This window comes from Bombus impatiens, unplaced genomic scaffold, assembly GCF_000188095.3.
Source record: "Bombus impatiens unplaced genomic scaffold, BIMP_2.2 scf_0142, whole genome shotgun sequence".
NCBI lineage: Eukaryota > Metazoa > Arthropoda > Insecta > Hymenoptera > Apidae > Bombus > Bombus impatiens.
In genome coordinates this window covers 3,042,200-3,064,425 of record NT_176561.1, presented here as the reverse complement: position 1 = coordinate 3,064,425, position 22,226 = coordinate 3,042,200, and the positions used below count along the sequence as shown (strand labels likewise).

Here is a 22,226-nt window from a genome sequence, read left to right as displayed (position 1 = left end):
TACATGTTGATGTAAATATGAAAATACAAATATGAAAATCTTTAGAAAATCAGTTTCTTTTTTATTGACAATTCTGAAGATATATCTTTCTGAATAACTGTTTTTTTCATTTGTAACAATAGAAAAGGATGACTTTTAATTGTGACAAGCATGATGCTAGTTAACTTATTTCTTTTTAAAGGATCAATAACGAAAGTACTATATTCAGAATTTAATGCATTCCAAAAAGCCAATATATTCCAATGGAGATGCAAAAACAATAAAGAAATATCCGGATAATACAAATTACCTCTTACTTATGGATTGCTTATGATTAATAGAATATATAAAAAAGATATGAAAAGAATGTGTTGGAAAGTAAGATCGGAATAAATATACGTAATGACTTTGAATGACACTGATCATTTAATTCGGTTCTATTGATTTCGATTACCGATAGTATTTAAATGGACAATAATACAATAACATTGTTTTGTTCTCTATTTTGCAATCAAAACATTGTAGGTCGGCACTTAATGTGAAATCGATAATCATTAATCAACAAACGAAGTTTACTACGACTTACAAAACAGAGAGAGAGAGAGAGAGAGACAGACAGAAAGAGAGAAACCAGTTCTTTTTTATAATCTGCTGTAAAAGCCTGATAATCTTTAGAATTTATCATAGTCACAATTTCTTCAAGACTCTTGTATAATTAAATATAAACAATTTTCTACATTTTAATTCCAATTCAAATTTCATTTTTTAATCTAATTGTCAAATACAAAATTTACAAGTTCCAATCAAATACAATTCACCCTTTCAAAATCTTCATATATTTTCAATTTCGATAAGACGCACTGTGATCTGGAAACAGTTTGTTTCGTGGCCGATATCGGACGATTTTAACAAAATGAAATTTACCAGAGGAAACGAGAGACGCAAACGCGGCGAATGTGAACGGTGATAACGAACTGCGAAATTTTCACAATCGTACTAATAGGCTTGTCCGTTGTCACGATGCTCTGAACGTTAATTTCAACAAAGAGGAACAAGATCAATGGGCTGTAATATTCCCGTCAATTATTCCGTAATTCTGAGAATCGAGCAAACTACGTTGCTTGATGATGAACATCAAAAGAATCCAGGCGATTGCTCGGAAAAATAATTATAAGTGTTCTTTATACAAAATGGAGTTATACGTTATAATTGGTTCAGATATTTGTAAATATAAAACGATCGTGTCATCTACGATAAAAGAAGGAAAATAAAATACGAAGAGAATAACAACAGTTTTAAACATTTGCGTGTTTCATCGAGATTACGCATATCGTTATATACGCATATAAATAACAATTTTGGACACAGTTCACGGATTATATAGCAATTACGCTGTTAAGAATGATTTTCGAACGTTTCAATATCGGTGGTGAAGAATTGCCGGTTGCACGTGACATGTTATCGGAAAAACGACGGGATCACCGACGAAACGTGATCTCTGTTTCACTATTCTTCGTTTCTGTCTTTATTCTTACAACATATTCAATCACAGTGTCACAATTCGTTCGTAACGATAACAGTAAGAAAAATTATCGTTCGTTATAAAACACCGAATAAATACACGGTTGATATTTCCTCTTCAAACAGCTTACGCTGTTAATTGTTGCCCTGTAACGATCACTCTTCTCGGCAAAATTTCGAAACACGAAAGAAAATTTCAACGAATTCGAGTAATTTTACGAATCATCGAAACAATTTGACGAGATGATAGAATTTAATTAACGAGTATGTTTAACGTATTGAAAAGAAAATGTTAGAGCTTCTTTTACTGACCTACGACGTAGTCTGTTTGCTTCATCATGGCTGATTGCGCCGAATCCATAATGTTGCCGTTGATACCTGCGACTGCGTCTTCGCCCCGACCAATCCTAACTCCAGTGCCAAGGATATTATCCCCCGAAAGACTGGATAACCGATTATGGTCGTGCTCTGTCTTCAGGATCACCGCCGACGTGGCTGTAAAAACACGAAATAAAAGAAATGATTTCGTTGAACCCGAAATGGTCTAATCGATGGTCGACTACCTGAAGTGAACCTAAGTTTGATGATCTTACATGGTATGGCTTCTCGTAACTTTTTACTATTATTTCACATACTCACATGTGCAACGTACATAGACCATATGTGAGAATTTTGGAGATGGTTTATAAACAAATTGAAAATTGATGGGAAAGAAAGCGAAGAGTCGCGTTTTTCATTTTTTGGAAAAGAGAATTTATGGAGAAATCGTGAATATACATTAAAATATTTGTTGTCGCTTTATCAAGTTAGAGATACCGGTACTAAGAAGTTGCTAAAATTCTACATATTTTCTTATCTATGTATTCAACGGGCTAAAATCTTTCTGAATGTAACATCATTTTTGTTTTCAATATGTTATCAAATAACCTTCGCAGTACGTAACATTTGACCAGCGAAAATAAATGTGCAAATATCTTATACAAACGGCGTAGATATAAATCTTTTAAGGGTACGCGACACACAGTTTAAGCAAACATAAAGATAAAAATGATACGGAATTATCGCAGAGATGTTGACACGGGCACAGAAAAGTGATTAATAAACAAGTGATTAATAATGAAACTTGAAACACGAGGATGTCACGAGGGTCTCAGAACTTCGTTGACAGTTTAGAGTTTCCTATTTGTCAAACTCCGTACAACAAAATATTTCAGAAACTTTCTCAATCATCGACTCTTCTATTCGAGGAAGGGAATCAAGTAAAAACTAAAAGATCAACTTTTTTGCTGTACACGATATACAACTCACTGAGAATTATTAGAACAAACTTTCTGATCGAAACCAATCAAACTTTTATATATTGGTAGCAGAGCAACAAATCACTTAATTACAGCTCTATCTATAGTTCGTTTTCGTTCTATTTCGTACTGCATACATTTGCAAATTTGCATACATTTTTTATTCCTTTCTAATCCTATTACGTTCCTTGAATCATTTTTTCTTCAATTGTTTTGTATTTTTCTATTTTTTAACGAACCATCACAGTTATAACGTACGTATGATATCTCGTTTCGATTTTATATATAAAGATTTTTCGTAAAAAGAAAAAAATGTATAAATTGCCGGTCTCTTTCCGTTGTTTTTGCAGAAAAAGGGAAAGAGAAACGCAACGTATATTCATTTCCAACAAAAAAGAATGCTCTGAAAAATTTCCAATGTTTCTACGTGTATATCGCAGTACAGTAATAACACGCTTCGTCCGAGATGGTGCAATTATGTACGAATAAATTCTTTTTCTCCTGAAGGGTGTACGTTTTATGATGGCGATTCGTTGGAAGGTTCGCGGCGAAAGACAAACGGCCAGCTTTCGAAAACGGCTTCTGTTTTTAGAGGCGGAGAGAACCGCGCCCTCGAGTACGCTCCCCCGATAATATCGAAGCCACGTTAGAATGGCCAAGCCTTGTAAAACACGTTTACGATCCAGTCGATCACCGTTTCTTTCCTCTAGAAACACACGCTCATGGATGCTTTCGGCCACGAAGAATTAGCATCCGCGGCCTGGGATTTATATCTCGTTGGTGAAACGCAAATTGCACGTTTTACCATATGTTGCAGGAAAGAAACACGATCAACGAGAACTAGAAATCTCTGCTACCAGGTTAAAGCTAATATCCTCGCAACCAACATTCTATAAAGACTTCGCGTAATTCGATATTTTTCCACAAAACAGGAAGTTTCAAAGTAGCAAACATAGTATGTGGTACATATTTCACCTTCGAATTAATCGAAAATACTCGATCACCTTGGAGTAGTACAGAATCCTAATTTAGAATAGTTGATCGCCGAACTTCAAACACCTAATATGCATGGTTGATCAGCAAACTCTGAATAGCAAGAAGTCCTTGAAATTGTTAAAAACACTTTCAGTGTATGTACACAGTGAAACGCGAACAATCAAGAATTATCCGATGGTATTCTGGAGAAATAGCTGACCAGATTGGAAAACAGCCACAGTTTCACGCAATACTTTCCCCGTCTTTCGCTCGCTTCGTTGTTCCAGAGAGTAAATTCAATGTTCACTATAAATAACGTTTATACGTTTGCACGAAACATTCGTCCTTATCGAACCGTAACGAAAACGCGAATTTACGAGCACGAGCAGAAGCACGATAAGCAATTATTATATTGTTTTATCCAAATGAAGTGAACAATATTTCGAGAGGTACTGATGCCGATTACAGACTGAACGACCAATGAATGATTCAGCCACGTTCAACAGTGACCTTACTCTTTTTCGAAAGTTCCGTATTGGCTATGAAACTGTCGATAATTTCGAACTTTACTGTTGAGATAATATCTGCAACAGATGGCATGGAAAAATACGAGAGGTATATGTACATAACATTAAAATTTGGTATTCCTCGTTTCAATTTCTTTAGATTTATCAGTTATATTGTTTCGTACAATGATATGAACTGATATTCTTCTCGATATTAGATTCAGGTATCGATTAAATCCAGAATTTATAGAATGAATATCATTTTTTAACGATAGCTCTAACGAAATCTGGAGTTACAATAGTAGTATAGTATAGTATAACCGTTGCTAAAATGGAATATTTTTCACGCAAAGGAGCGAAGCGAAAAGAATTGCGAATAAAGATGTCTATTCACGTGATTTAACATCGGTTGATAGAATCGTGTGATTTAATTTTTACAAATTTAGTGTCATGAAATTGTAAGATACAGAATCTGTGCGAACACATGTGCGCAATGAGGAATAATGTTCGAATTATTGACGAAAGCATGTCGATATGCAAATCAAATAGAAATTTGCAAGGATAGTCTGAAGTGACATTTGCAAAAATGTGTATCTAAAATACTTTTATATTTTACTTTCAAATGAATAACTCAATTAACAAAATTTCTGGACTATTAAGTAATCTTTAGAATGTTTTGTCTGCTTTTTCTCTTTAAATACACGAGGCTGCGCGAGTCGCGTTTCTATTCTAAGTGACTATGGAAATAAATTTTCATATTTCACGTGATTCTCGGAAAGTAAAAACAATATATTGTTGTAGTTCAAAGGAATTCGGTTTATTGAACTGTTATGTGATTGCGAACTCGTTTGAGTTCCGCGACGTCTTATGATTTAATGATTCAACGAAATAAGAGAATGTAAAGCCGTGGATTGCAAAGTCCACTTGGAGGCATAGTCACGATCAGCAAAAAGCGAGGAAGTAACAACAGGAGAATGATTAAATCCGTACTATATCCGCATTTAAATAATTAGTTTCTATTAGAACTATGAACTCATACATGGAATAGAATATAAGAACCTTACACATCGAAATAAAGGACTAAACAAATAATTATCTTTTTTTGTTGTGAGTGAAGTATTCTTACAACTCAGTATGTTGTCAACAATTTCAATGCCACGAACATTGCCTTTTTATTTAATCTTGGACTTAAACCTGTGTTTTTTCCTACTTGTCAAGATTTTGAAAATATTACTCGTCGTAATATTGAAATATTACAAACATCAAAGTATTAATAATTACATATTTGGCTTTCATAAAATTCCCTCAATTTATCAGCTACTTTTGAATCTAGTAGATTTTTTAGTTTTCAACTATGTCATATCAAAATCTTTCTTTTTATTCATACACTGTTACGATCTAGAAAATATTTTCATTAAAGATATTTAATGTTCTTCTCGTTGAAATCGAAAGGGATATGGAAATTAGGTAATGGAGAGCTTCAACATGATATCACATTTAATTCGAACGGTATCGCAACAATTCTTAATTAAAAGATATGAATGCGTCCTTATCCGGGGTAATTTGTCGATGATCGAACTTCTCCGCTCGAACATCGATTGACCCAATTACATTGATTTTATGCTACCGCTATTATCGATCGTGTTATGGTCATCGTATTTATCCGCAGTTAATTAAGACATTATACGTACCAACATTAAAACAGTCGTGTGTTTAAAATTTATATCATTTAAAATAATCTGTGTACATCATCAAATGAAATGATTTATTATTGTAAAGGTGAAACGAACTCGTTTCTATCTTACAGTCAACTATCGATTGTTGTCTTTCAAATGATATACTCTTTGATATTGTACTTAACTTTATCAATTTCGAAAATTTCTATATCACATTTTATCGAAAGCCGATCGATCAGAATCATTTCTCAACAAGCAATTGGGTACATTCGTGTCAATACAAGATCATCGACGAGTTATTGACAAGATCGTGACATCAGATCACCAAATTCTTGTTTTGCCTTGTCCCCACTGTCGTGTCATGCACCAATGCACAATTCGATTATTGATACTGCATGAAAAAAGAAATGGACGCGATTGCATGAGAATCGAACGATCCGTTTATCGCAGTTCAATACGCGAAGACTCTGATGAAACGATGATCTGACATGGGTTATCGGCGCTTCGTTTCACAGTAATCGTTTTATTTTTTCGATCCACGACGGAACCACGCGTCGTTCACGTTCCCGTTTCTCAAACGAGGAAGTGCGAGAGCAATCGCGGAAAATCGTTTGTTACTTCGCGTAACACTCTACCTAGCCCAGACCACACACCGCGTGCAAGATGGCAACCAGATGTCTTCGGATACTCATTGCGTACCCTCAATAATCTCAAGTATCTTCCATAAATCTCAGGAATTTCCTAGTAGAGGTCCTTCAAACCAAACAAACGTTTGTTTCCGAAGCATTTCTAAAGACTATCGTCTACTACAGCTTGACAAGGGAAAATTAGTTTTTCTCACGTATGATGCAGCTTTCCTCCCACTAACCACTTTCTCTCGAGGGCTGTTAAGACCCTTCGTTTTACCAATTAACAACGAAGCCTATTTCCCTCACTCTCTTAACTAAAATCGTCACCATCAAATCCGATGGTCCCGTGCGCTAGACACACCCATCCTTAGCTTTCCTCCGCCACAGCATCGTCTCCGAACAGCACTGATTTTACATTCTTCGAACGGTCAATATCCTTCGACCGGGTATACACACCCGTAGATCAGTCACTCTTTCATCTCGTACATACGCACCAGCGTAATTGCCTTCGTTATAAGTTGTTGGAATAAACGGTGAAATATAACTTACTATACTGTGTCATATTCATTCAACCACCTCTGTTATCTTAACCGAAACAGGGGAACGACTAATTCGTGGTGTCGATTAACCGAATCGTAGCGAGAATTTACGCCTCTCGCTGACGCATTTTAAATGGAATGTTTGTCGCGAGACTTTCAGTGCATCATATTGTAAATTTATAAAATTATTAAATAATAAGATGTATGCATTAGTTTGTTATATTATCTCCGCAAGTCGATTAAGTAACTTATTTATCAGATCTCAGTTCATTCTGATACTTTTATAAGAAAATGCCGATATACAGGGTAACTGGAAGCGGAAAGGGGATGATTCTACGCGAAAAAAGAAGTCGACATTTTTTTTTTTAATTTTTCCATCGAGACAACAATCTACAGTGAGTTTTTCCAGTCGACATTTTTTTTTTTAATTTTTCCATCGAGACAACAATCTACAGTGAGATCCGTTATAACGTACCGCACGCGTACCGAGCGAAAATTCAAAGTCGATTTTCTCGAAAACAAAGCCTCAAACGAAAAATTTTTATTCTATATTTTCGACTTCTTTTTTCGCGTAGAATCACCCCCTTTCCGTTTGTACCACCAGTTACCAACCACCCTGTATACATACCTCTGTATTGTCATATCCTTTAAATCAGTAAATGATTAGTCACAAGAGGATTTTCAAATAGCGAAATAATTAATATTCCAATATTAATATTATTTACAGTAAAGATTCCGATAATCTGAACTGTCGTAAATCCTTCAGCATTTATTTTTTTTCTCTTCCAATCGAATTCTATATTTATGTAATTACAAACAGATAATTGTAGTAATTATTAACAATATTATATAAGTATTTATATTGCTTTGATGTTTTGTGCGATATCAGATTTTATTTTTGAGCGGCTGAGATGAAAGGCAACCGTGAATAATATCCATGTTACGAAGATTGATAGCGTAATGGCGTATGAAAGGTATATAAAATAAGAACGGTGAAACGAAGTTTTGATTTCGTATTATTGAATGATGACAAGTAAGACTAGGTGCAAATATTTTTATAAAACAATATCCTGTTCTCACGTTAAAGTGAAATATATAACAGTACACAAGAATTGCTTAGAAAATTTAACTGATTACCTTGAATTAAAAATGTAAGAAAAACTTAATCCAGAAAAACTGAACGTCTTTCCTGATATTCTACGAAATTACTACCGCTTCTCCTTTTATTTCATTACATTAAATTTGGCTAAATTTTACTAGATAAATTAATAAATATGATCAAGGGAATGAATAGGAAGTGCAATTAATCCTTTGTGTTTGACATAAACGAGATAAACTAATTGAATCACAAGTGGACCATATGATGTACTATTGACTTTCTGTTTCAAAATACATAGTTCGTCAAATCGACTAATTTTCAATAATTCCTCAAACAGTGAATTCCTTTTTATAGCCACAATATTTAAAAAAACAGAATTTAATAAATACAAACATAAAAAAAAAAATTGCAAATGAAATGTCGCATTAACGTTAGTCTTTAACGAATGCATCAAAATTTCCATCCAATAAACAGGGTCCAAAAAAATGGAATTCCTTACAGTACTTTGAATCAGAAGATAAATCAGTGTGCTTAATAAAATTTCACAATACGTCTTGCAAACTATACCTGTTCAATCAGCGGATACATTCCATGAAAAGGCAAATTGATTCTTGTCACTGACTACCGATTGAAACTTTCAATAGGACCGATTAAAGCGATTCGGAGATAGTTGGAAACACGAGTTTCAGTAAATTTTCATCCATTGACTAGGTTCTTCGAGGCACTGGAACGGACTGAAACGGGTGCGTTTCAAGTACTCCAATGAAGGGTCTCTTCAGTGGTCGTACAATGAGCCACAATTGTCGCTAACCCTCTAACTTAGTTAATCCTTGAGAGCGACCGACCGGACGAGATGCACTTACGGACCCGAATGTTTCCTCGAGTGAGACGCAAAATCGTTTCAGAGAACAGCACGATCGTGACCAGCTCCTCTTATGGACAAATCTTCAAGGATCAATTAACAGGAAGCCTACACGTCATACTGGATAAAGAAATAAACTTGAGAGATTATGTTATAATGGAAGTAATCACAAAAAACTCTGATATAAATATAGAATTAATTCAATAAAATTCACTATCTACTTATGTAATTGTTATATTGTATTATTATATTATTATAATTTGTATAGATTGTACTAAAAATTCGACTACTATTCACGGTAGAAATATGTAAGATTGAAATATGAAAATTCGAATGTCACGAGGGTTAATAGGGAAAAACGAGCCCACGAGAGTTATTGACAAAGTAAGTTATGGCAAGATACTTTCTTTCGAAAGTAAGAATCGAATCTTTTTGTTCTTGTGAAACATTCTTGCCAAACTTTGTAACGGGCAGAATGTGTTTATAACGTTGGAAAGGAAACGCTTGTGGTTTCGCGCTTATATATTTATCAACTTACAAAGGAAGTTTCTGAAACTTGGCTCCTCGTTTTATAGTTATCTCGTGCGAAATTGTATCTTGCGTAACAAATCTTGATAAAAAATTGAACATGAAAATGAAATGGAATATGAAATTAATATCGACGAGTGTTGAACAAAATGGAGAAGAACGATAACAATTGATATCAGAGCTTTCGTAGAGATTCCAGCAATAGTTAAAAAGTTTAGATGGCTTTAAAGTTTAATCGCTTGTACCTAAAGTTAGCAACCTAGAATCGCATACTTCCTAGTTGACGCGAAAAATTAATAGCTCTCGTGCTGGTCATACGAATGTTGTTCTTCGCCATTTTGACGTCTTACAGCTCAATTTTCGGCGATTCTAGCCGCACACGTGCGTGAATTGTTCAATTAAACGACTTCGCTTTCACGATGGAAAAAACAGTTTGATCAAATTGCTCGAATATATCATCCATAACAAATGGAAGATGCAATCAAGTGTTATGTTTGTAAAATATTCCGTGTTTACTATTATAAGGAATCCGTTACATTTTTCCAAATCACGAAAATTTATCACGCGGAATAAATGTATAACTCGATTAATTACAAAATGTGACCAAAGTGAAGTTTTCGCGACTGACGTGAAATACGAGACGAAATCCAAATTCTTAGTACCTTGATCTATATCACCGTGATTTTCAATCCGTTATTATTCGAGTTGCATCTCTTCGAAGAAAAAGCTTACGTCATCCTCAATTCTATCTATAATTCTCTAGAATTATATCCCGTACCTCTCTCGGGAATGAAGATTCAAATTGCAATCCATTGACGTACTTCAGCCTCTTGCCAGCTGAAAATTTTCTCCACTTTTTTTCTACAACCCCCAACGGTGAGAATCGAGCCGAATCGATCGTCACTCGTGACGTAAAACGAAGAAGAATCGTTCTGATCGCAATAAGGGGAGGGGGAGGGAGGACGTCAATTTAACTATACGAGAATAGACGAATTTATGATCGGAAGTTTGATACTGCGTCATATTATTCGCCTAATTTTAGACCTGAGTACAAAGGCCGTGAAAAGCTGTCTGCAGGATATGTGTACAAATTCAGACGGTGCGGAAGAGCGGAGAATTTAGAACGAGTCTCGATACGTTGCATCAGTCACGTATACTACGTGCCGTAGGAGAAGGTTGGAGAATACTGAAAGAAAAAGGCAGCAATTGATCATGTGCGCGTAAGAGACTGATGGAAATCGTCGATAAAAGGCGTGCCGAGAAACAATGTCGGAGGAAAAGCTTCCTTTCTGGTCGATAAGACGAGCACAAGGTGAACTCGTGAACTTAGCTTCGTTCTTCTTTTTTCGCTCGTCAATAACTGAATGCAATTTGAGATAAAGATGCGTAGACTCTATTGTAGAGAACAGAAGTCGAAATAAAGTGACGATCTTAACGAATAATTGGCCATTCGCTATACATCGTGAAATTATATAACATAAAGACGGACAATTTTTCTGTTGAGTCAAGTAAAATTATTGGAGACGGTCAAACGAAATTTCTATAGATTATGTGCAATGTCAGCTGAAAATTATTCAGGACAGAATGGTTAGATCTTCCTAACAGCGGCTAACGTAAAATCGAGCCTCGTTTAATTATCATACAGAAATATGTTTCACTTAAAATATTGTTTTTTTTTCTCTTAAATATCCCTGTTAGCTTTCTTTTTTGATGTTTGAGTATACGTAGGATAATGACATAATCAACATCATTTCAGATACGATCATGTTTTGTCCGAATACAAACACGTTCACGTAATTCTGTGTGATAATGTTCATCGCAGATCTTGTATACGGTATAAATAATTTGATTAATATGACCGCTACATGGACTTTGTTAACGTGCGAGCATGTCAACTTCGAAAGCGGCGTTCAGCGGCTTAATGAAGCGAAACAAACTGATGCAACATTTCTCATTTTCGTTACTTGCAAGCGATGATCGCTGAAAGAAATGACTGTTCTCCGTCAGATTATTTGATTTTACCAACTATTTCTCCGTCTATCTCGCTTGATTTTTTGATATCAATGTCAACAAGTTAAAACCAGTTATTCGATTCAAGGTGTTCCAATAATTTGTCTTTCCCGTGTTACTTAAAAAGAAGATTATTCTGGATGAGTGTAAGAATGATTTGTATATGTCTCTGATTATATCTACAATAATCTACTATCAATCAATGGAAAAACAAACCGTTATGTAACTAATAGATAAAGAATGAGATTCTCAGTTGATTTTTCGAACAATACGGTTGGTAGACCAATTTTTCAATTAAATTGTTAATGAATAACGTTGTGCACTGTACTGACAAATCACAAAATAAAATTAGATATCTCGTCATCGTTCGTTTAAAGATATAAATCTATATGATGATGATATAAATTGATATAATTGATGATATACATCTATTAACCGGGCCATTCCTTAATCAGAAAATCCTACAATTACGAAATTTAAGGTTAATAGAAACAAATCAGTTTCAGATAGATCGATTTCTTCTAAATATACATACGACGTAATTTAGTTTATACAGAAATGTAATAATACGCTGAAAAGTTTCTATGAATAAAGGGATCATTATTATTATATTCAAAAAATTAAAAATCCTAGTAATCAGATAACTGGTTTTTCCCGGTTAACACATTAAAAGCTAGCAATGTTGTTACTTTCGACGAATGGTCGCAGTTATAAATGAGATTTAACGCACAGTATCTCCAGGACACTCACTTATTAAATTCCTGAAGGTGTCTGCGAATATTCGTATCATGGTGAAGCAATCGGCAAGAAGCTCGTTCGTCGATCCCCTCTTATACCCGAATTCGTGTATGGCCGCGCGCTGTCAGCTGCTAGACACCACCATAACGCGTTCCTGTACGACACTTTGGTTAAACGGATAGCTCCTGCTCACTCTTCGAACTGTACTACTATAGTGTCAGTGAGCTCGTGTTTAAACCACTCTGGCTTGGAGTCTTTCCCCAAAGCCTCCCCTCTCTTTTGTCTCTGTATTTTATTTCACGATCTCTCTCTTTCTCTATATTTTTCCCCTATTTTTCCTTCTTGTCGCTATATATTTATTTCTATTTTATATATATCACAGTTTCCTATCGCTCTTAAAAAATGATGGGCCGTGTCAAACGACTGTCTATTAAATTATTTTTATTTTTATCACACTCGGAACACGATCACAATCGGTAGTAAATTACCGTTTATCATTCAATTATTTTACTGTTCACTCTATGTAAAATCACGAATTTACGAATGTTTCAAGGATTCTGAACGGAAGACTTCCGGTGTTCCCAATCGATCAAGTCATTTTAAGTCGACTGGGTAAACAGGAAATTCATAGGTAAGCAACGAACCTAGTCGATATCGAAGATCGATTCCTTCGGAACAGTCGCTCAGGAGGCCAAGTTTCATTCCGCCCGCGCCACGCACGGCGACACTCGAGACTTCTCAAATAAGATAAATAATTCGAGATGTAACTTCTCCGTTGAATGAATTACATACTTCGAGGAGGCGGTGTATTTACTTTAGTTTGTTCTTTTCCTTATATACGAATGAGTAATAACACCGGTTATAACACTTCTCTTTATAACACGACTTCTCGATTATTTTTAATGGAAGCTAATGAAAGTTAAGATACCAATATCGGAGATTAGCTGTTATTTGCGATTAGTTTTCCAGAAGTTGGAAAACAACGTGAGTCGTAAAGAAAAGACACAATCGTTTCTCGCCATAGTCCCGATAAGCGGCTTGTAGAAGACGCACGGAGCAGTAGGGACAAACTGAGCAAGATCGCCGCTATTCCATCGGTTTTATCATCAGCGAGAAACGCGTGGCGTGACGGGACGGTGCGGTGCGATGCCTTCATTCGTTCACAACTACGATACTCTTTGACCCCGGGTCGAGCTGCGAGTAGAAAAAGAAGCGGATATATATTGGAAAAAAAATGAACGAAGAAAATTGTACTTGTTATGCCTTATCACTTGTCTTCGTGAACCAATGCATTTTTCTTTGTATTCAGCACCCCACCATCTGACGCTACACCTCCCACCATTTTGGAACCATTTTAGAGCGTACGAAATGCGCGACCACCTACAAGGTCCAGGAATTCTGATGGCTTTTCAATCCTATGGTTTGATCGGGGAATTATATTTATACAATAATATTAATCGTAGAAGAAACAGTTTCTAACGTATTTAAACGTACTGTACATAAATAATTATGATTAAAGGTATATGATGAAAATAAAACAGATGTATATAATCACATTTCAGATTTAGTTAGAGTTTCAAACAAGTTAATATTAGTTACGCTAATGGCATCTATATGTTTTTAATAACTGCAAAAAAGAAAAAATAAAACTGATAATGTTAAAGACATTTGATTATGTTTTCATAAAGCCTTAGGAATATCAATTAAGATCCAATCAAAAATATGTTTAAAGAAGCTCATCCAAGCACATTGTTTAAATTAATCAATTATAAAATAACATAACATAATTGACTGAAAAATTATAAATATGTAACTCATACAGGGCATCAGGAACGATATACACGATCCTGAGTTAACGACGCCACATGGCCTATCCTTATCCCCTCTTTCCTGGAATACACATTCGTCAATCTTTGTATACACGAGAACTGTTTTTGGATACATCTACCGTATACATACTCTTTTCTCGTCAAGAAAACTCTAATTTTCTTTGGAATTCTTTTACACTCTGTTCTCTAAAAATCTAATAATTTCTATCAAAATCAATTTCTTAAAACAATTTTCCTTTTAAATTCTTCCTATAAAATTATCTATTACCTACAATGATGTCAAGAAACGTTTCTATTTTAATCGTGAAATTAATTCGTAATATTAGTGCAATTACTTTTTTGTGCGACGATAAATTTTGTGCGATTTTTGCAGAACGTATGTTTGCCGTGTTTAAAAAGCGACCTTGTTCCGCGATAAATACGTTGCGTCAGTTGGCTCGTCTGCTCGGGAAATTCGAAGGAAGAGAAAGATCGTGGTTACAGAGAAAAAGAGAGAGACAGTTATTAAAAGTCGAGTAAAAAGGAGAGATGAACCGTGCACAACGGTGCAAGTTTTCCTTCGATTCCGTTGCACGAACCTCTCCTCTCTGTTATGTATAATACACGGTGTTTTTGCGTTGTCTTTTTACGTTTACTGTGCAGCGTGTTTCTTTTTCCTCGTAACCTTGTAACGTATATATAGCATACAATGTGCACGAGCAGAAGGCATTCTGTGTCGTCATAAGAAAATTTGCAATACCTGCTTTTAATGTGTGTACTTGTGTGTCGTTTTTATGGTAGATCGTCCGATTAAAGTTGTCCTATTTTATTGATCTTTCCCTTTAAATTTCTCTTGGTCACGGATTCTTCCTTAAAGTACAGATTTAGATCGAATCCTGTCTGTTGTTATTCTGGATCAGATTTCCGATGTTTAATTTGCACCGAACAAAGTAAATATATCCAATGTTTTTCCAGGTACTGAAAGCATGGAACGTAATTATGGCGTCCTCAAAAGTAAACGCGTTCTTTAACAGGCGCACCTTTCTCCTATTTGATCTATTTTCGTACCACGCATCAAATTCAAGGACTGATTTTCGATTGAACTCTGTTCAGCCTTAATTTACTCTCGGTAGACTTTCTGGCTCTGCTTGACGATCATCTTCAAAAATACGCCCTCAAAAATACCTTCCCTCGAAATATATTACTAGATTCGAGCAAATTATTGTTCGTGGTTTCGATTGGAATCTGATTTATCTTTAGTTAGTTCTGTTTCTATAATTTAAGAATCCCTTGAAAACTCCTTTTAATCATTGAATTCCTCTTTATATTTATTTTTCTAGTAAATATAACTTGCATTTAGTTTCGATACAATATTTTTACGAATATTTTTTATCGATTCTTAAACGAGCTGATTGAAAGTACAGGCAATTTCCTGAAACGATACCAAGTTTGTAGAACGTTTCAGTATCAATCAAAATATTACTTGACTTTCCCCACAACTGGTTTCTTTTCTTTTCTCTTTTCGGTAACGAAACGAGAGCGTCAAAAGAGCGATAGAGATCGAAGCGGATTAAATTCGTGCCATAAACGATATTCTTCTCGGTCGAAGCAGGCTGTCCAACTCCATCAGAGTAAAGTCAGCCTAAACTAGCTGAGTAGACCGTACAAGCCGCGATTCGGTTTCTCAAACGGTTCTTTTTCTTTCCTCCGCTTGACCTGGGCTTGAATACTCTTTCACCGATAAATTAGATAGCAAAGATCACGTCGCTCCTCTTTTCCTATACAGTGTATCAAGCCCTCCAAGTGAATTCTCTTTTCCTGGCGCGTTCGATCCGAGATGCAATATATTCGATATATCGAATAGAAGAAACCGAAGCCAGGCTTCGAACGAAGCTATATAACCAATCGGAGTGACACACACACCGTGGGCCTTTGAACCGGCTTGTTTTATTCCATCGACTTCCCTTCGAATTGCGAGAAACTCTCCGTCGTCCAGAAACGCGACGGGCAGGATTCCGTGCTGATCTCCCTTGGAATCGGGCGTCCAGAGCGTCTGTTTCTTTTTTCCTCACGATATCGCGCGTGCGTCGTTGAGCGTAATCGCGAGGCGTGCGTACGTAAACGTGAAAGACGGTGACACGAGCTCTCCATTGATAAAAAGCAAGAGGCGATAAGACGGCAAGAGTCGCGTGGTTCTACTATCAGAAACTCCGACGACGACTGGACACGAACCTTCCCTACTTCAGAGAAACCTCATCGTGGTGAGGGTAGAGAGATAGAGATAGAAACACTAGTGAGCCTGGTGGGGGAATAAACAGGGGCAACCGTTATCCCCACCACGATATTCCTTTTCTACCACCACCCACGCGAATTCTGTTCAGGATGAAACAAGCTGTCCTCTTTCAATTCGATCACCTTTCCTATCACGACCATTGCATGACGTTCCTTCGATATTACTTCTTTTTTATGATTGAGCTGCATAACCTGGCGTTTCTTTTCTGTTCAATAATTCCTTTATTTGTACATATACATTTCTTAGTATTTCTATATTGGGGATTTCTATAGGATTTTCAGAAAATTTTGTTTTGGATTATTAAGTTATTTTTTTGTAAGTCTTTCCTAGAATTTATATAAATATTGCTGTTAAATCATTTCTGACAAAATGCATATATCGGAAAATATAAATGAGATTCTATTTATAATTTATTGCGCGCTCGTTAAGTCAGCTGGTTAAACTTTGAAACGCGAACTGTAGAAAATAATTTGTATGTATTATACTAGCGTGGTATCAAGCGTTAGTTGACGCCTCATCCATATTAATTACGTTAATGTCTGTTCAAAATTCTAGATCGCCTGAAAGCATAATATCATATTTCCATTCATTATTAATTTTGTAATGCTCTTTACTACTATTAATAATTATAAATAAAAAATATTTATAATTACATATCGATTACAAAACAACTGAGATATTTTTCATTACATAATCTTTCTCTTTATTTTCTAAATCATCAAATGTATTTTATTTTGGATCCAAACAAACCATTGATTACAATTAAGGATCTAAAGTTGCATAAACTGAATTAATAGATCTTCCAATTCGCCTTTTCGAAGTTCAATTTAGTCTCAGCTGCTGAGTGAACATGTGCAACCCAATGTTTTATTTTGTCGACTCTAAAATTATCTCCGCGTGGAAGGAGACAGAGGTAGTGGGGAGGCGATAGGGGTGATCACCCCTTCCACTTTCATCGCTGTCTTCCCCTACTCTTCGTTCTTCCCCACCAGCACGACGAGTACGAACTGCCACCTTTTCACGTTTCACGTTCGTGCAACCACACTACTAACCAAAACTGCATATACCTTAAATTATGCATTCGTTTGGAATGTATGCAGATGTAATACACGTGAATGTGTGTCCGTATAGCTGTATCGCAGGAAATTTCGAAAGTTCTTTCTCTTGCCGGAACGATATAGGCAGCGAAAAATTGACACGCTGACTGTTTGCGCGGGAATATACCGATAATTTGAATTGATTTTTAGAACCTAATTAAAATACTCGATTATTTCATAAATGAAATACGAATATCAATATATCTTTCCGTTCTACCTCTGAGTTAGAATATATATTTCTGGAATTCACTGTCAAAATGGAAAGAGAACGTACTCATCAGCATATGACCCGGAGAAGCAAATCTATAGACAATACACTCATTGTCTTCCGACTAGAAGGTTTTTTCTTTCAAATTCTACCAAAAACAGTAGGCATTTTAATTTCTATCCCAGCAACTCGCCTCGAGCGAGTTTCAAATACAAACGTACGCGATACTAAACTACTTAGCTATTATCCTTCCATTTCTTTTCTTCGATCTATAGAATCCTCATTAATGGCCTTCCATGAATGCTTTCACTGTTCTAACAAAAAAAAGGAGATCGATTCTACTGCTAACAATCTTCTCCTTGGAAATTCAATCACCGTTACGGTATACAAGCCACTTGGCCTCGTTCTATTGCTTTTAAATTCCAAGTTTCTCGTATAAGAAAGGTAATAATCTCGCGGGCATTTTCTTACGGTTGGTAAAAGCCTGCGCGCGAAAATTTTTCGATATTCTCACGAGAGGAAACTCCTTCCGGGCCCGACGAAGTTATTATCGACGTGAATGGAGGGCCGCACAAAAGAACATTGGACAGACACATTCTTCCCGATCTCCTTTGTTCGCGAGCCGTGAAAAGCTACCGAAAAGGTTCAGGCAATCTTTTTTTACACGCAGAACTTTTCTTTTAGCTCGCAGCTGTTCAACAGCGAACTTGTTCTCATTCAGCGGCGACCAGCCGAATTAACGGTAGTGTATCGTCACTGAGATCGGTCGATTTTCGGGAGGAAGCCGTGTCGGGTCGATAACGCGTGCGCCAATCACGCGATTACGAAAAGTTTCAGATAGGAGGTAAATATCAATGTTTATACAACCGTTAGTGTTGATGATAAAAGGCTAGATCAGATTGAAGTCCTTTTTCGTTTTATAAAAAGTTATGTCAGGAATAAAATATTTAAATCCGAGAAATTTAGGGTTTAGAAAATTTGGATAATTAGTAAAAATGAAAATCTAGAATTTTAGATCTGAAATTCTGAGAATTTAGGAACTAGTATAAAATCAAATTTTATTTTTAACTAAGTTTAGATAAATTGATATAAATACATCACTGTGATTTTCAACTCGTTATTTTATCTATAAAACGAAGAATGGAGAATATACATAATTATTTAATAGAGAATTCCATATTTCTACAAGTATGTGTAATACGATTCTCAAATTTATGGTGACGTCAGCAGAAGCGTAAATTTGAAGAGGTTTACTCGAGAATAAGGAGGTGTCCCGTCAGCGAGAGAACATGAGGGTAATAATTAATAATCCGCTGAACGCATCACGTTTTAAAGACCCGGTTGGCAGCGTGAAGAAAGACCTGGGGTGCCGTTAATTAATTCACATTTCCGCTCGGCTACGAAAGTTCGAGCGGAAGATGGATCTGATTCCGCGTATACATATAGCATCTTTTATTCACTCGAACGCGAAATTTTGGTTTGCTGTCAATCGCGAGAAACGAAAATAGGAAAATAAAAACGATAGCAAAGAAATACGGATGGTCTTTGGACGTTGATTTATTGTGTCGGAGTGTGCTTTATCATTGGGTTTATGTTTTTCGTTCGTACCTCGCGGTTTCCGGGAAACGATAAATAATTTCCACAAAATACGCCATTAAACAAAGTTAAAAAAAACACGATAAAAGGTATCTATTCTATAAAAGTTTACTAAAAAATTACCTGCTAGTGTTGAAATGACGTAAATATGGTTGAATGCGTGTTACTCTCTTCTTCGTTGTCGTTTCGCAAATATCAGTGTTTCCAGATCGATATCACTGGTCAATCGAGCAACGATGAATTGAGTGAAAATATAATTCGACCGAAAAACACGATCGAGTTTGTTCGCACAGGAAATTGGTTTTCAAGCGATTTTTTCGAGGAGACACGTGGCGTCGAGACGACTGGCGTCGTTACGTGCGCGACGCTACCGATGTATGGTGCCTTCACGAATACTTCTCCGCCCTAAGATTCTTTCCCTCCGTCTTTTTCTTTCTTCCCGCCCCGTCTCCCGCGCACCGTCAACCCCTCTTCCTATGTCCCCGCCGTTCACCACGATATCCCCCACCACAAGCTTCACCTTTCGAAAGCAATGGGCAGCCATGGGTTCCCGGGAGGCCCGTGAGGGACGTAGCTAGCGATTCGAGCGCCATGACCGCCATAAATTGTTCATATTTTTTTTTACGAAGGCATTAACATCGGCGTACTGTTTGGTTAATAGTGGATATTGGTAAATGGAAGGTGATTCGATATTTTCTCAGAGTTATGTTGGAATTGGTTTACAGTTTACATAGCTTAAACTGTTATGAAAAGTACACACAAAATTGTTGTCGATCTTATCCTACATGTTTTTCTTTTAACTAATAATTTAGTGGAATTAGTTGTAACATATATATATATATATAATTATGAGAAATTTGTAAATAATTCTCTAGTGGTTTTTTAAGTCGACGTCCTGATTAAATTTTGATATTAATTAAGATATGTTACTAGGGGATGATTCAACTTCCATGAACCACATATAATATTAAACTCTTAAATTATGCAATATATAGAAATTATTTGCATATAGTTAGCTAGATGTATCGCATTAATTTCCTAAGTTAACGGTATGCTACATGCAAGCAAAGATACGTTGATAAAAAGGGAATCGCGGTTACCTATGCAACTCGGCATGTTGATGACACTCTCATTCCACTTGCCGTTCTTGCACTCCAGTATCCTTGTTCTTTCTTTGCTGTCAGGGAATACGGTGCCGAATTTGCACAAAAAGGTTTTCGTAGTCAAAGTACCATTCAATACGTAACTTCCGTTGGGTGCTGAGACATCTGGACAGGCTAGCACTAAAACATTTATTATCACCAATCTATAGAGTTGCTGTTTCTAGTCATCGTGTCAAATGATAATTAATTGATATGTTAACATCTTGACGACTATGTTTTATGATTTTAATCATGTACTGTTATTGTATTTATATTATTTATGTAGCTGAAAGCAAACATGGAGATTATATTCTATACAAGATTGCTATAGTAATTGACAACGGATGAGCGTAAAATTATACGATGCAAGTAAATATTTACAGACAGTAAATAATATATTTTAATGAAGGACTCTGTATTTAGAATCTCGATAATATGTATGATAATATAAATCATATTAAAATATAGTACTTAATGAAGAACAAAGATTAGTCAAGCAAAACGCGAAGGTAGCCAGACGCGTGTTAACAAGTAGACTCGTCAACATTATTTCTGGATGAGAGATTCCTTGCGTAATTGTGAACGTTTATGCGTATCGCGTTCCATCCTTCTCAGAGAGGTTTGATTTCAAGCAAAAAGAAAATAGGTAAAAGAAGCACATTACCGTTGTGCTCATAAGGTTAGACCGACCTTGATATTGCAAGAAGAATCCTCGTGCCGTGTATAGCTTCTTCGTGGCGACAAGGTCGAGGGTAACTACATTCGAATTTGAGATGACCTTGACGCCAGCCGCGGTACCGCAATTCTCGAACAACGTTTTTCCTTTTTCCCGCACCCTTAGAATGTCTACGCAACTTCCATCCGATTCAGGCTCTGAAACAGTTAGAACATTTTATTGCTCATATTTTTCACCATCCTTTATCCAAATACAAGCTTATATTTTTAATTATCTTCTTTCGTTATTCATATTATAAAAAATATTGCAATAACATTGTGCAGTACAATACATAATAATTTAACGGAAATAATTTTTTCACACTTCTTCTTTCAGTTTCAATCCCTAATCTAAATTTGAAATTTAGCTTCTTCATACGAATCCCAAATAAAACAGAAAAGAAGATTAAAAGATTAAATTTCACAGATATAAAGCTTATATCTCAAGCACGTATTTTGATCTTCTTAAATGCCGATTAAATACTAATGCGTTCTCGAAGCTCGTTTATTTCCCTTGGCAAAATATATCGTCACGGCTCGTGATTTCGTAATCAATTCCATACAAGATCCATATGAGTTAATCGGAGGGTCAGAAGAGTAGCGAGGGAAGCTCATTGGGATCGATACTCACCCCGGATATTCAGGTCGTGAAGCGTCAGGACTATCCTGTGCCCAGGAGCCGACCTGAAGGTCCAGCCGCACGTATTTTCACCGAGGTAGTAAAGCGGATAACCCGGTGAATTTATGAAACCACCCTCGCCAGGGACCACCTTCAGCTCCTCGTTGCAATATTTCTTCACGGCAGCCTCTGAAACAACCGCCAAAAATCATATAAATTCAAGCTGATATATCTAAAGAATAAAAGAAAAATTGAACAACATACTGTCGATGTATGTACAACCATATATATTCCTTTTTTACGATTTAGCTGTTTCACCGAGGGTGGAAAGAAAATTAAGTTTCTTCCCTAATATATGAACGAGGAAGGAAAGCTTTAACACGAGGAAA

At 36.0% G+C, this 22,226-nt stretch overlaps 1 protein-coding gene across 2 annotated transcripts in view; it reads right to left on the bottom strand.

The window, feature by feature from the left end:
- The window catches only part of LOC100744480, a 29,672-nt gene that overhangs the window by 1,544 nt on the left and 5,902 nt on the right, over nucleotides 1–22,226 (bottom strand). Inside the window, exons 4-8 of one of the 2 annotated variants that reach the window (XR_002946094.2) lie at nucleotides 21,850–22,026; nucleotides 21,195–21,377; nucleotides 20,463–20,645; nucleotides 19,486–19,936; nucleotides 1,813–1,995 (exon numbers count right to left, since the gene is read on the bottom strand). Coding sequence is in view for 1 of the 2 variants with exons in the window: in XM_012382065.3 (XP_012237488.1) it covers nucleotides 1,813–1,995; nucleotides 20,463–20,645; nucleotides 21,195–21,377; nucleotides 21,850–22,026 (726 nt within the window). In the remaining variant the exon portion in view is untranslated. The remainder of the gene's footprint in view (nucleotides 1–1,812; nucleotides 1,996–19,485; nucleotides 19,937–20,462; nucleotides 20,646–21,194; nucleotides 21,378–21,849; nucleotides 22,027–22,226) is intronic. The other variant, XM_012382065.3, reaches the window with a different exon arrangement.